Below are 13,292 nucleotides of genomic sequence, written 5' to 3'. Positions count from 1 at the left end.
AATTTCCGTGCCCACTTTCAGGCCAAACTTTAATTTTATTCTGTCCTCTGCCCGCACCTCTGCACTTCAGTTTATTATAGGTATAGCGAGTTTGCAAACACAATATCTCTTTTCACGAGGGATATCGCAGCCGAAAACTTATTCTCCATCTCCACGTTCCCAATGACCTTTGAGGCCCGAGCCATTTCCTTGAGCACCTCCTCCAGCCGCCTGAAGCACCGGATGATGCTTCCCTCAAAGACCTCTGTGGTTTCGCATATATCTGCGAAGCTGTATCCCTCCGTCCACCTGTAAACGACGTCCATGAGGTTCGAGCAGAACTTCTCTGCGTACTCCTTGGCCTTGAATCCTGTGTCGAGCCGCTCAAACTCCATGGAGAGTCTCTCCACCGTCTGGGTGAGTATTTTCAGGGCCTTCTCCGACGCTGGCGTGAGCGTGATCTTATCGGACTTATCGTCAAAGACGACGCAGCTGAGAAGCGAGCATATTCTTCCGGGGGAGAGTTTGCTGAACTCGTTATTAAAAAGCATTTCCGTGAGGAGCAGTTCGTCTCCGCTGCTGATTTCACTTGCGACTTTCCCCTTTATAAGGACCTCCTGCTCCGAGAGGTAGGAGAGTCCCTGCAGGATTCTCCGCTTATTATTGTACTCGTCTATCATGATCAGGCGGGTCTGCTCCTTCTGCTGTGCGAGTGTCTCGATCTTTGCCCTGAGCGCGCTTCTGTATGAGAGGGACTCTATAAGCTTGAAAACTCTGTCCTTCTCGAGGGGATTCAGCGGGCGCACGTACTGATCGTACAGCCTATCCGCAGCCTCCTCCAGGCGGTCCTTCATCTGGGAGACTTCTCCTGCCACTCCCAGTTCTGGTGCGCTGTAGAAAGAGAGGCTCTGCTCGAGCTTCTTGTTCTTTCTCTTTGTCTCGCTGAAGAACTCTCTGAAGAACTTTGCCGTTGCCTTCTTTGCCTTCATCTCGACCGAAGTCTTTGCGATGCGCTTAACCTCCTGCAGCGAGACCTCCCGGACAATTTCATCCTCTGTCATCACGGAGACATTCTCTGCGCCCTTCTCCATGACCACAGCGAGCACTTTCTTCTCTCCTAGCAGCACGTCCGAGTACTCCACCTCGAGCTTCTCGGAGACTTTCCTCGTTTTCCTAGGGGAGACTTCCACCTCTACGATGCGCCCTGGGAGGAGCAGCCGGTTGCATACTGCTGCTGGCAGCAGCTCGTGCGCGCACTCTGCCTCCTGCTGGCGGATTTCAAAGTACTTCTCGATCTGCTCGAGGTCCTGGACGTTTCTGCTCGCGTCTGCGTACTCCTTTGTCTCTCTCTCGTACTCAGCCAGGCACTGGAGCAGCTGCAGGTACAGGGCCTTCCCCCGCATTTCGCATCTGAACTGCAGGAAAGAGTGCTTTATCACGTAGTCTTCATCTACTCCGTCGAGTCTGAGGATGTTCAGAATCGTGTTGTACGAGAGCCTGAATGCGCTGTCCAGGGTATTAGACGGCCCGTGCAGGACCTTCTTTATTTCCTTCTCGCTTATGGCCAGGCCCGACTCCAGCGCGAGAACGACGTTTCCGATCTTGTCCGTGCCTCTTCTTCCTGCACGGCCGCTCATCTGGATGTACTCTCCGCTGGTGATAAACCGCGTCTGCACTCCGTCGAACTTCTTGATGCTCGTGAACACGACAGACTTTGCAGGCATGTTCAGCCCAATGGAGAACGTCTCAGTTGCAAAGAGGACTTTGAGAAGGTTTTCCTGGAAGAGGATTTCGATGATTTCCTTGACGATGGGCATGAGCCCGGAGTGGTGCACGCCAATTCCGCGCATCAAAAGGGCCTTCAGCCCAAGTATCTGCGGGAGCTTCCTGTCCTCCTCCCGCAGGGTGTTCAGTGCGTTATTGAAAATTGTGTCGATCATGTTCTTTTCCTCCTCCGAGGCAAAGTCAAACTCTCCCTCCGCTGTTTTTGCGTACTGCTCGCACTCTTTCCTTCTGAAGGAGAAAATTATTGTGGGGAGGTTATTCGTCTGCTTCAGTATCTGCAAAATATCCACGACGTCTATCTGCTCTCTCCTGCGGCCGTACCCGCCCTTGCTTCCAGGGTTCTTCTGCACGAGGGCCATGCTTCTGGTCTGGAAGGTCCCGGCCTTATCGACGACAAGGGAGATCTGGTCGCTGACTTTCCTGAGCTGGTCTGTCTTTTTCACGATGGAAGACTTTCTCCCCGGGGCATTTGCGTATATGTAGTGCTCGAGGGGGGTGGGTCTTTTCTCGGTGTATATGACGTGGCAGGGCTGCCTGTGTATCGAGACAATCCACCGCGCAAACTCCTCTGCGTTGGGGATTGTTGCGCTGAGGAAGATGAAGCGGGTCGTGGAGGGAAGGAGGATGATTGTCTCCTCCCAGACGACTCCTCTCTCGCGGTCTCTCATGTAGTGGACCTCGTCAAAAACGACAAAGTGTGTCTCCCGGAGGATTTCTGTGCCCTTGTAAATCATGTTCCGGAGGATTTCCGTTGTCATGACGATGCAGGTGCTGTCTGGGTTTAGCGTGACATCTCCTGTCATGAGCCCAACATCTCCGAATTTTTCGTTCAGCTCTCTGTACTTCTGGTTTGAGAGGGCCTTTATGGGGGAGGTGTAAATGACCCTCTGCTTTTTCTGGATCGACAGGTGTATTGCGTACTCTGCTATAAGAGTCTTCCCCGCGCTTGTGTGGGCGCTTACCAAGAGGCTTTCGTCTCTCTCGAGGCACTGCAGGGCAAGCACCTGGAACTTATCGAGCTTAAACGGATACTCGCACTGTATGGGGAAATGCGTGCTTGCGAGGGGGGTGTATTCCATGTTCTCTGGGACGATTGCATTATGCCGCACGGTGTTTCCGTCGTCGTTTGTCTCCACAAAAGAGTCTACTTCCACAGCAGTGTCCAAAAACGTGTCGTTTTTCTTCACGTCCGGCACAGAAATGTGCTGTGTGGCTCCAAAGAGGCTTTCCGAGGTTTTCATAAAAGTGCAAAAAAAAGAAGTTATAAGGGGCAAAAATGACCAGAGCGGGATTCGAACCCGCGCCTCCGAAGAGACCAGAGCCTTAATCTGGCGCCTTAGACCACTCGGCCATCTGATCGGCGCATATTAAACCCACGGGACGCCCTCTCGGGCGCCTTTCGGGTGTATAAATAATTTTCTTTGTGTTTATTTATGGCTGCAGAAGATGCGCTGCAGGAGCTGCGAGAGACACACCCGGAAATATTTGAAGAGTCCATCGAGCAAATAAAGCTAAAAACCCGCATGATTGAAAACGAGGTGCGGATGCTGAAAAACCACATAACTTCGATAACGTACGACTACGAGGCGAGGCGCGAGAAGATCCAGGAGAACAAGCAGAAAATAGAGCTGAACAAGCAGCTGCCCTTCCTGGTGGGGAATGTGGTCGAGATTTTGGACCTGGACGCGTCTGTTTCCGAGGGGTCCAACATCGAGGAAACCACGAGCCAAAAGGGGCTGTGTGCGGTCGTGAAAACGTCGAACCGCGTGACGACGTTCCTGCCCTTTGTGGGGCTGGTCCCTGCTGAGGACCTGAAGCCTGGGGATTTGGTGGCCCTGCACAAGGAGACGAACATTGTCTTTGAGAAGCTCGAGGACGACTACGACGTGCGGGTGAAGGCTATGGAGCTGGACGAGAAGCCGACGGACTCGTACGAGGACATTGGGGGGCTGGAGAGGCAGATGGAGGAGCTGTACGAAGGCGTTATTTTGTCGATCACGCACCCGGAGAAGTTCAAAAAGCTGAACATCACGCCCCCAAAGGGGATTCTGATGTACGGCCCGCCAGGAACGGGGAAGACGCTGATGGCCCGAGCATGCGCTGCAAAAACGGGGGCCACTTTCTTGAAGCTGGCGGGCCCGCAGCTCGTGCAGATGTATATAGGAGACGGGGCAAAGCTTGTCCGAGACGCATTTGCGCTGGCTCGGGCGAAGTCCCCTGCAATAATATTCATAGACGAAATAGACGCGATCGGAATGAAAAGAAGCGACTCCGACAGCACGGGAGACAGGGAGGTGCAGCGGACTATGCTGGAGCTGCTGAACCAGCTGGACGGATTTTCAGGAACTCCGAACATAAAGGTGATAGCAGCCACAAATCGCGTGGACATTCTCGACCCGGCGCTGCTCCGGTCTGGGCGATTTGACAGGAAAATAGAGTTTCCGCTGCCGAACAAGGAGGGAAGGAAGAGGATACTGCAGATCCACTCTAGGAAGATGGCGATGGACCCGAACGTGAACCACGAGGAGCTTGCCAGGTCTTCGGAGGGCTTCAACGGGGCCCAGTGCAAGGCCGTGTGCGTGGAGGCAGGCATGATTGCGCTGCGCGCAGGGAGAAACATGATCACGCAGAACGACTTGATAGACGGCATTCAGGAGATTCTCTCCACTAAGAAGGCGAACCTGCACTATTTCTCGTAATAAATTGCACAGTGTTGAGCTTGCGTGCAGCGCATTTTTTCTTTCTCTTTCTTCTTTGGCTGCAGTGCGTGCTGAGGGCAGGGAGTCTGGGCACGGCAGATTTAATATTGTGGTGAATCATTAGAATTCTCACAAAGTTGGAGATAGTACAAATGGAGTGGCCAACATCCATAAAATTTGAAACGCGAATATGAGTAGTGATCGCTAAATGCATAAATACGCGACACGAAATTAAAGTGTGAAAATTTAGACATGAATAATGTCAACGAATCTTAAGAAACGAATATCACGGCATTCAAGGGTCAACTACATACTTCTCTAAAGGTTAATAAATCTTTATTGGAGCATGCCTTAGACCCAAGCAAACACTTACCCCGGATTTACGACAAATATTATGGCCTGCATACGCTGTGCGCCAAATTCTAATGGGGAGATGCTCTGCATGCGCACTTCCCTGTGCTACATCTCTGAATATTCTGAATATTCTGAGGGAGGAAGTATTCTAGAGAGATGCGCAACACTTTCTTGTCCTGCCCGAAAAAACTGAAGATTTTCGGCTTTTCAGAGCCAAATGTGCCTGGGCGTGGGAGTTTCACGAGAAGCTGCCGGGACTGCCCTCCTGCAGGCCTGTATAGGGGCTGTTCTAGCGCAGAAAAAGAGGCTTCTCCCTGCACGGACAGAAGCTGTCGTTTGCCGTTGTATTTTTGCGCCTGCAGGAGGATGCAGGGCTTTCTCGGGCAAGATTATGTGTCTTGCCCAGTTCTGGTGTTTGCGCGCGATGTCTTCCATGGAAAGCAGGCTCTTGGGAAATTTCGGTTAAAAATGCAGGCTTTTTATTTTCTATGGGAGACCTTCTGCCTTTTGCTCTTGCCAAGACGGGGCTTTTTCGTCTTTTTCCCGAGCTTTCGGAGGTTTCCGGGCTTGCTGCCTCGGCCGTTGGGCTCGTCTGTTTCGGGAGTGGACGCAAGGGCATTCTTGACTTTCTCCTCCACCTGCGACTTCTTTCGCCTCTCCTTCTTGGAGGGCCTCTTGAAGGGGGTGACTTTCTGGGGCTTCCTTGACTCTACCAAGTTCTCCTCTATTTCCCGCATCTCCTTCTTAGATTTCACTCTTTTCCCGGGGTGGATGATCAGGGGAATGTGGGCTGTTTTGAGCTGTGTGAGGGCGTTGGCGTACCTAAGCGTGGCCTCTGCAAAGGCTTTTTCTCTCTGTATGTCCTCTTCAACAGGAACCTTCTCTACGTGCGTTATTCCAGAGTACAGCATGAAAAAATTTTCTGTGAATGGACAAAAAGACACTTGGTGGGAAGAAAAAGCTTGTGTTTGAGCCCAAAATGCCGACTGAACCCATGAATACGCACGTCTCCTCGGGCACGAAGCCTGTGAATGTGGAGGTTAAGAGGAAAGAAGTCAAACGAAAAGAGGCTCCTGCGCCGCATGTGCACAGGGCCCCGGAGCCGGCGGTTACGCTAATTGGGGGCGCGAAGGAGACAAAGTCTTTCATGTTTAGCTCTGGAAGCACGCAGGAAATAGCGAATGAAGACCTGCTGCGCATAGAAAATGCCCCTCTGACGGTCGACAAAATAGCAGACGCTGTGCGGAGCAAGGAGGTCTCTGGGTTTTCGCTGGACTTGGGCCCCAAAAAGAAAGTGCTTCTGCAGCTGCCAAACCTTTTGCCGGAAGAGAACCGCCGCTACATAAAGGGAAAGCTGAGGATAGAGGAGAACGAAATATACTTAACCGTGGCTGGAAGAGTCAGCGCGAACGCCCCAATGCAGGACTTCCTCTTTCGGATTACGCCTGTCGATATGGGCATGCCGCAGGAGGCATACAAGAAGGAGGACTCGCAGGAGTCCCTTCGCCGAATTGGGCAGGTCGACACAAAGTTCATATCTTCTCTTGTAAGGGATAAGTAGGCCTTCTTTCGCAGAGCATGGCTGGGCGAGCGTGCAGGCCAAAGACTAGGGGTTTCGGATGCAGTTGATTGGGCAGTTTAACTTCTGATGTGCTGTTGGCTAATTTGTGTGATTGGTGGATCAGTGCCTGATTTGATTGGGCTGTGCATCATAAAAAGATTGATTGCACGTTAATTGGATCAGTGCCGTTATCCGTGTTTAAATTAAAAGTATAAATACAATAAATGTCGTTAAGAGCATGCGAGGAACTCATATATTTATAGTATTGATCTGCTATGGGTTTTTGGAGGCATTTGCAAGCCAAGCTCCGACTGCGGCATCAAACCCGAGTCAAGTAAAGTCTGCAAGTGCGAAGGCTACTACAGAACCTCCAACTGGAGACGCTGAAGTTTCTGCAAAGAAAATAAAAGAGCTTATGAGCCAGGGAAAGGCTCTGCAATCGTGCCTTGCTGGCACAGGTGGCAAGCCGTGCATGGAGAATGCAGAAATAGACGAAAAGACCTTGAAGCTAATAGATGAAACTGTAGAGATTGCAAAAGCTGCAAACCAAAAAGAAACTGCAGAGAAGGCTGAGGCCCTACAGAAAACAAAAGAAGAAATTAAGAAAGAAAAAGAGAGCCTGACCAAGTCCGCAGAGCTTGCCAAGAAGCACGGCGAAGAGCTTCTGAAGGCGAAGACCGAGCAGGGCGAGCTGTGGGACAAGATCTACCGCAGCATCCAGCCGGCTACGATTAAGATGTTCAACTCTAGCGCAAACGTCTTCAGCAAAAGCAACCTCTCTGAAAGCGACCAAGCCATTGGGAAGGACTACGACAAATTCACTGAAACTCTCACCAGCGCCATCAGCCTTATCCCGGACGATTACAAAAAAATCTTCCGGAATGTTAAGAATGCTGGCACCCCAGTCTCTGTGAAGGAGTTCAACTCTATTTTGTCTGGATTTCTGGCAAGAGAAAGACTTTCGCAGATATTAAAGAACTTGACGGACGAAAAAGACAAGTTTAACCCAAACCAGAAGCTTCTGCACCCAATGAACCACACGAAGTGCTATCTCATCCAGGGCGTTATTGACCTCCAAAAGAAGATCAACGAGAAGAATGCTCCCGCCGAGTGCGTGAAGAAATCAGATGAACTCATCGCTGCTCTGATGAAGACAAATGTCTTGGAGAGGTACCAAACCATAGCAACTCTTTTCGAGGAAAAGTTTGACTTGAAAAAAGCTGTTCAGGAGATAGAGAAGTACTGGGATGCAGCAATTTTGATAGTAAATGGTTCTATCTCAGAGATCACAAGCCCAACTGAAAGGCACCATGAAGCCAATGCTTCGATTTTAGCAGGTCTTGCAGCCGTGAAAAAAAACACGTCCGATGCTATTCTTGCACTTGGAGAGATTTTAAAGTCTCCCACTGCGAAAAAAGACATTACGTCTCTTTGCACCATAAAGATCGACGAGAAGGAGGGGCTTCCTGTAGGCACTGAAGTTATAAGCGAGCACATGGTAGAGGACTGGCTGCAGATTTCAGAGAACCGTACATACACGACCAGCATAGGAATAAAGGCAGGAAATGCCGTCTCTTCCATAACTGGAGCGGCTTCTAGATTTATTTCAAGCAGATTCACGAACAGCACAGACTCATGGGACACCAGCCTGCTTGAGGGCATTGAAAACCCCACCCAGGAGGTCAAGGCGGCTCTGGCGAGCATAAGGCTGATCATAAGCAATAATGCGGTTATTATCAACGCCATACACGAGCACTTGAGAGAGGTCTGCTCGCTTGAGGAATCGGGTGCGCTGGGAAATGTGTATAAAGACGACAGTGAAATAGGCCTGCTGAAAAAGATGATGGACCTGAAGAATATACTGCCAGACATCAGCTTGCTTGCTTGCTGCTTGGAAAAGGAGCGCATTCTGAGAAGCACCTCAGACAGCTCCAAGGAGAGAAAGTTTACTCCGCACTACGTATGCGCTGCAGCCAAGTTCATGGCTGAAGAGGAAGTAACCAACACAACGTTTGAAGCAGGGCAGATAACATACGCAGACTTCATAGCAACCGACGCCAATGCACAGGAGATCATAAAACACATGAAGGATGTTCTCTCAAAGTACATAAAAGAGCTCAAGGAGTCAAAGGTCCTTTCGGAGGGCGTGAGCAGCGAGTCTCTGAAGGGCATAGAAAAGTCTGCGTCTGAAATAAAAGCCAAGCTGAGCCCAAGCAAGAGCATAAACATCGAGGCAGAGTACAGTAAAATAACTGACTACCTGCACATGATGAAGAAGAGCCTGGGCGCGACTTCTAAAGTGTCGGGCGTGCTTGAGTTTTCTGCGCTGCGAAGCAAGATGGTCGTCTTCAACGGCCTGGTCAACATTCTCAAGCTGTACTCTTCAAAGAAGGAGCTCTTTAACGTGTATGCACAGGGAGAATTCCAGAAAAAGATCGAGGGTTCTGTAGAGAAAGACCCCAGCATAAAGGAAATGAGTGAGCACCTTGGAAAGTGGAAGAGTGCCATGTCCAAGGGCATAACTGCAGTGCAGGAGCTGCTAGACCACCTCACTGGAGGCCTAGTGCCGGCTGCTCAAACAGAAGAAGCCGTCCCGAACAAAGAAGTGTCTGCTGTGCAGGCATTCACCGGCAAAGGATGGATAAAGACAAAGATCACAGCATTCATATGCATCCTCGCCATTGTTGTGGCATCGGTCGTATGCTTTGTGATGTCCAGAGTCAAAAAGCACAGGTCTAGCTGGCTAAGTTAAATAAAGACTATGCAGTACTTTCCTTCACACTTCTCGCCCAAGCTAATATACCCACAGAAAGCGCCAAATATTTATTCTTTACGATCCCACGCAGCCATAGTCATGCAAAAGCTAATTTATGTATATTCTACACTCTACACAGGCTCAGGTCGGGCCATCTCCGCCTGCGTGTCAAACATGCAGGCAGGAAAGCCCAAGCAAAGTGTACGCGAGGCACTGCATTTGGCACGTCCTACTTAAACTGGGAGACTCTAAGCAGCATTTCTGTTCTTCTGCGAATAAAGTCGTCCTCCTGGGAGGTGTCGACGTTTGCGGGGGACGACTCCGGCCCTGCTGCCAGCTCCACTGTTAGCGACCCCTTTACAATTAGCTGCGGGCCTCCTACACTGTCCTCCAGCACGACGTCTGCGATGCTTCTGTTCATCTCCTCGATGGCCCTCCACTTTTCAACAAGCACGCTAGGGTCGACCTCTCTAGGGTAATTCTGTGCGCGTGTAGCCATCTCCAGCAGATACTTTCCTTCAAAGTACTTTGCATTTATCTTCTGGTACCTTCTCTTCACAAGGTCGTTTAGCACGCCCATGGAGGTGTCGTACTCGTACTGCAGCTTAGCCCGGACGGTCTCCACCTCCTTCTCAAACTCCTCTATCTCCTTCTCCACCCCCGAAATGGCGCCGTTTGCTTGCCTCTTGGCCAGGTCCATCTCATGGCTCTCGCTGATTCTTTCGCTCAGGTTGTCGCATGCATCAATGTACGAGACCATGCGGTGTCCCTGATGCATGTTTACGTCTGGAGCAGACCCCCCGATCCGGCACTGAGTGCAGACAGGCACACTGCATTCTGTGCAGAAGTAGTCGACTACGACTGTTGGATGGCTCCTGCAGTGGAGGAACCGCTTCTTCCCAACTTTGTTGAAGTAGTACCGCGAGTGCCTCTGCGTGAATTCGTTGCTGTGGAAGTAGCTGTCGCACTTGTCGCAGAACGCAGCCCTTTCTGCCAGACAAAATGAGGTTGCCATGCTTTCACAGCAGTATTCGCACTTGTCGTTGTTTTTGCTTTTCTCCTCCAGCTTTCTGTCGTACGTAAAGTCAACCTCTGCCAAAACCAGGACTCTGCTGCTGTCTGGAACCACGTAGCTGTAGGAGGCAAGATTTTTCGACTTTTTGTACAGGCCAATGACGGACTCAATTGCCTCTGACGCGTTGCCAATAATGAAGGAGTCGTACCCGTGCGGGGTTTTGCAGTTTAGCGCGTACTCCTCCGACGTAAATAGAGACGATCCCACGGCGATCTGGCAGTACATCATTTTGTGCTTGATTTGCTCAGGGTCAATGGGAACCCCTATTAAGGGCGTAATAGTGGGCTCGTGTGCGCCTTGGCTGCTTCCTTGTGGCTTTATGAAGGCGTGTATCATCTTCTGGTTTTTGTACTTCTTCAAAAACTGCAGATGGCCCATTTGCGAGCTGTCTGCCACTTTTATGTCATCGACCAAAAGAGTCATCGAGTTAAGAAGGAACCGCAGTTTGTATTCAATGTCGTCCATCCTAAATAAAAATATTTAATGAAAAATATTTACATATTTATTCCTGCGCGCACGGCCTGTCTAATAGAGTGAAGCCCCATATAAAATTGTGGTGAATTTTTGGAATTCCCACAAACTCGGAGACGGCACGATCATGGCTTGATTTAATTCTCAAGCCTCTGAGGCATGAAATTGATTAGTGGTCGCTAAAAGCATAAATATGCGATACGATGTTAATTTCAGAGAGAAATAAAGTGCAGAAGTAATGCCAAGGAATTCTAAACATCGAACAGTACGACATTCAATAGTCGACATTTATAAAGCTCCAAACGGTAGCAACTCTTTATTGGAGCTTGTCTTAGACCAATGTCAAAATATAAACCGGATTTACGACAGCTGTGCATCTTTTGATTTGGCTGGATTTTCTGTTTTTCATCCGCTTCTGCTGGGGCAGGGAAATTGAAAGTTCAATGTTGCTGCACTGCCTGGGCTGGCACATATTAGAAAAAGCTGAAAAAGTATACTTTTTTGTATGGTCTGGTACGTTGGGAAAACTCGAAAAAACATGAAGTATGTGCACAGCGAGCGAAAGCTGGATGTTTTGGGCGATATGTTCTACAATCTTTTGTATCTACGATTGTTTGCAAGCGAAAAGAGCGTGGAAGAAAGCCTGTGCGAGCTTGTTCAGAGTCTGCCGATAAACATCTTCTTGCACAGCGAGAATGGTGCTGGGTTGGCTCTGGAATACTGTGAAAGCGCAGATATAAGCTTGCTGGAGGCCAAAGCAGATGGGTACAGCTCGAAGGAGAAAGAGTTCCTGCACGCGCGCATAGCGATGTCTATGCACATAAAGACGCGGCTGATGCAGATCTCTAGAAAGGCAGGGGCTTTGCACGCCTTCATTTGCACTGAGATAACCGGCGGAGACGCAGAGAACATAAAAGCCAGCAGGCCTGGGTATACGAAGATCCAGGCCATTGAGAAAAGCAGGGGTGCCCTGCTTCGGATCTTCAAAGAAGCTGTGAAAGACGCATTCTACGAGGTGAACAGCATGGAGAAGCTGCTTGATTTGATAAAGGACACACCCCCACGCACGGCATTGCCCCGGAGAGTTTTCCAGAAGGATGAAGTTGCTGAAAGTCTTCTAAAGTGCTCGGGTGCAAGCAGAGAGTTTCCAGGAACGTGCACCCTGTCAAACAGCACCCACTCCCTGGGCTCACGGCTTCGCAACGACAAAATAGTGCGGATACGGAACAAGAACGACTTCCACAACTTTTACCCGAGCAGCCCAGGCTATGAGAAGTGCGCAAAGTGCAGAGAGATGTCCCCGGTGTACGAGGAGAATCAGTGGAGGCTTGAATTTGGTGAGCTTCCTCTCCCAGAAAATACTGCGTTGGAGTTCTCCTTTGCCCCAGCCATTTTTCTAGTCTCCCTGTTTCTGATAGGTGGGTATCTGGCATGCGCAAGCATTAAAGGCCTCCTAGCCTGAGAAAAAGCAGAATGGTCCAGCACTGCATAATATGCAGGTCTGTGGTGTAGCGTGTGATTTTGCATCAGTGGATTTTTGACAGTTAATGATGCTCTGCCATATTATTCCCTAACAAGATTTATTTCATCCTAAAATATTCAATTAAATCACGCCTATATATACTTTGATTTTAATTATTTTTTATGGAAGAGAGAAACGCGGAGGTTTACCTGGGAAGCCCCAGCAAGATGCAAGAACTCTCTGAAAAAATATACGCCGTTTTGCTTGAGCTGGACTACAGCAGGCCAACTTCAGAGCATCTTTTTGCATTTGGCGAAAAATTTGACCATATGGACTTTCAGGTCGTTGTAGTTGAACCTGAAGTAGAGGCAATTTTAAACTGGGACGATGAGGATGGATCTTTTGGGGTATTTCATAGGGAGGAGTACACGGAGAGCCAGCTGCGGGAAATACGGTTTTCCTGCATGAACATCACCATGGCTGCATCCCATATGAAGGAGGCTCTGAAAAGTTTTGTGCTGAACGAGAGCGGAGAGGTCTACGCCCAAGCAAAGGCCCTTGCAGGGGAGAGGGGAGACCATGCAGATGCGGCTCTGGCGGAAAGAAAGGCTGCAGTGATTGGCAGCCTGCGGGCGGAGATACAAAGGGTGTTCATCGACTACTGCGACAGGAACCACAAAACTCCTATTATTCAAGCCGAGTGCGTGGAGGTAGGAGAAGTTTTTTCTACGGTTTTGAGCAGTAGTGAAAATGAAAATCCACCTGTCCCCGCAGAAGAAGCAGTTCAGGTAGAAGAAACAGTTCAGGCAGAAAAGCATGCAGTGCGTGCTGAAAGTGTCCAAGACAGCTCTGAGGGTACCCTGAAAGAGCGCCCCGAAGCGCGAACATACGCAGATGTTGTGCAGGGGATTATGCGCATGCGCCGCTACAAGGAGAGTCTTGCAGCGAAGGCTCTTGCAGAAAAGCTTTCAAAGGCGCCGCAGAGTGTGGCTGCAGAGTGCTCTTCCCCCGTGCACGAGGAAGAAGCTGCTGAGGCGATGCTTTCAGAAAATTCATGCGAGTCCGAGGAGAGTGCGGATGAGGAAAGCCTGAAAAGTCAAGAATTTGCGGATGTAAGTCCATTAGAAGAAACAGACCATGTTCAGGAGGAG

General features: G+C 49.8%; 8 protein-coding genes across 8 annotated transcripts; 5 read left to right on the top strand and 3 right to left on the bottom strand.

Annotated features, from left to right (window-relative positions):
- Positions 1-74: 74 nt before the first annotated feature.
- Positions 75-3,005, bottom strand: NEMAJ01_1446 (ATP-dependent RNA helicase DOB1; the record flags this gene model as incomplete). The annotated part of the gene is made up of 1 exon (XM_047915284.1): positions 75-3,005. The coding sequence occupies one exon, from the start codon at positions 3,003-3,005 to the stop codon at positions 75-77; it is 2,931 nt and encodes a 976-aa protein (XP_047771241.1).
- A 192-nt stretch (positions 3,006-3,197) lies between these two features.
- NEMAJ01_1445 (26S proteasome regulatory subunit T5) lies at positions 3,198-4,463 on the top strand (the record flags this gene model as incomplete). The annotated part of the gene is made up of 1 exon (XM_047915283.1): positions 3,198-4,463. The coding sequence occupies one exon, from the start codon at positions 3,198-3,200 to the stop codon at positions 4,461-4,463; it is 1,266 nt and encodes a 421-aa protein (XP_047771240.1).
- Positions 4,464-5,296: 833 nt separating this feature from the next.
- NEMAJ01_1444 (uncharacterized protein) lies at positions 5,297-5,728 on the bottom strand (the record flags this gene model as incomplete). The annotated part of the gene is made up of 1 exon (XM_047915282.1): positions 5,297-5,728. The coding sequence occupies one exon, from the start codon at positions 5,726-5,728 to the stop codon at positions 5,297-5,299; it is 432 nt and encodes a 143-aa protein (XP_047771239.1).
- Positions 5,729-5,745: 17 nt separating this feature from the next.
- On the top strand, positions 5,746-6,378 carry NEMAJ01_1443 (uncharacterized protein; the record flags this gene model as incomplete). The annotated part of the gene is made up of 1 exon (XM_047915281.1): positions 5,746-6,378. The coding sequence occupies one exon, from the start codon at positions 5,746-5,748 to the stop codon at positions 6,376-6,378; it is 633 nt and encodes a 210-aa protein (XP_047771238.1).
- A 238-nt stretch (positions 6,379-6,616) lies between these two features.
- Positions 6,617-9,130, top strand: NEMAJ01_1442 (uncharacterized protein; the record flags this gene model as incomplete). Its single annotated transcript, XM_047915280.1, has 1 exon — positions 6,617-9,130. One exon carries the CDS (start codon positions 6,617-6,619, stop codon positions 9,128-9,130), a length of 2,514 nt encoding a protein of 837 aa, XP_047771237.1.
- A 232-nt stretch (positions 9,131-9,362) lies between these two features.
- NEMAJ01_1441 (uncharacterized protein) lies at positions 9,363-10,673 on the bottom strand (the record flags this gene model as incomplete). The annotated part of the gene is made up of 1 exon (XM_047915279.1): positions 9,363-10,673. The coding sequence occupies one exon, from the start codon at positions 10,671-10,673 to the stop codon at positions 9,363-9,365; it is 1,311 nt and encodes a 436-aa protein (XP_047771236.1).
- Positions 10,674-11,184: 511 nt separating this feature from the next.
- On the top strand, positions 11,185-12,141 carry NEMAJ01_1440 (uncharacterized protein; the record flags this gene model as incomplete). Its single annotated transcript, XM_047915278.1, has 1 exon — positions 11,185-12,141. One exon carries the CDS (start codon positions 11,185-11,187, stop codon positions 12,139-12,141), a length of 957 nt encoding a protein of 318 aa, XP_047771235.1.
- A 182-nt stretch (positions 12,142-12,323) lies between these two features.
- Positions 12,324-13,292, top strand: NEMAJ01_1439 (uncharacterized protein; the record flags this gene model as incomplete). The annotated part of the gene is made up of 1 exon (XM_047915277.1): positions 12,324-13,292. A coding segment is annotated over one exon (969 nt), but the record flags the coding sequence as incomplete, so codon positions are not given.

The sequence above is a fragment of the Nematocida major genome, assembly GCF_021653875.1.
Source record: "Nematocida major strain JUm2507 chromosome Unknown 2406, whole genome shotgun sequence".
NCBI classification, from domain to species: domain Eukaryota; kingdom Fungi; phylum Microsporidia; genus Nematocida; species Nematocida major.
This window is presented reverse-complemented; position numbering and strand designations above follow the sequence as displayed.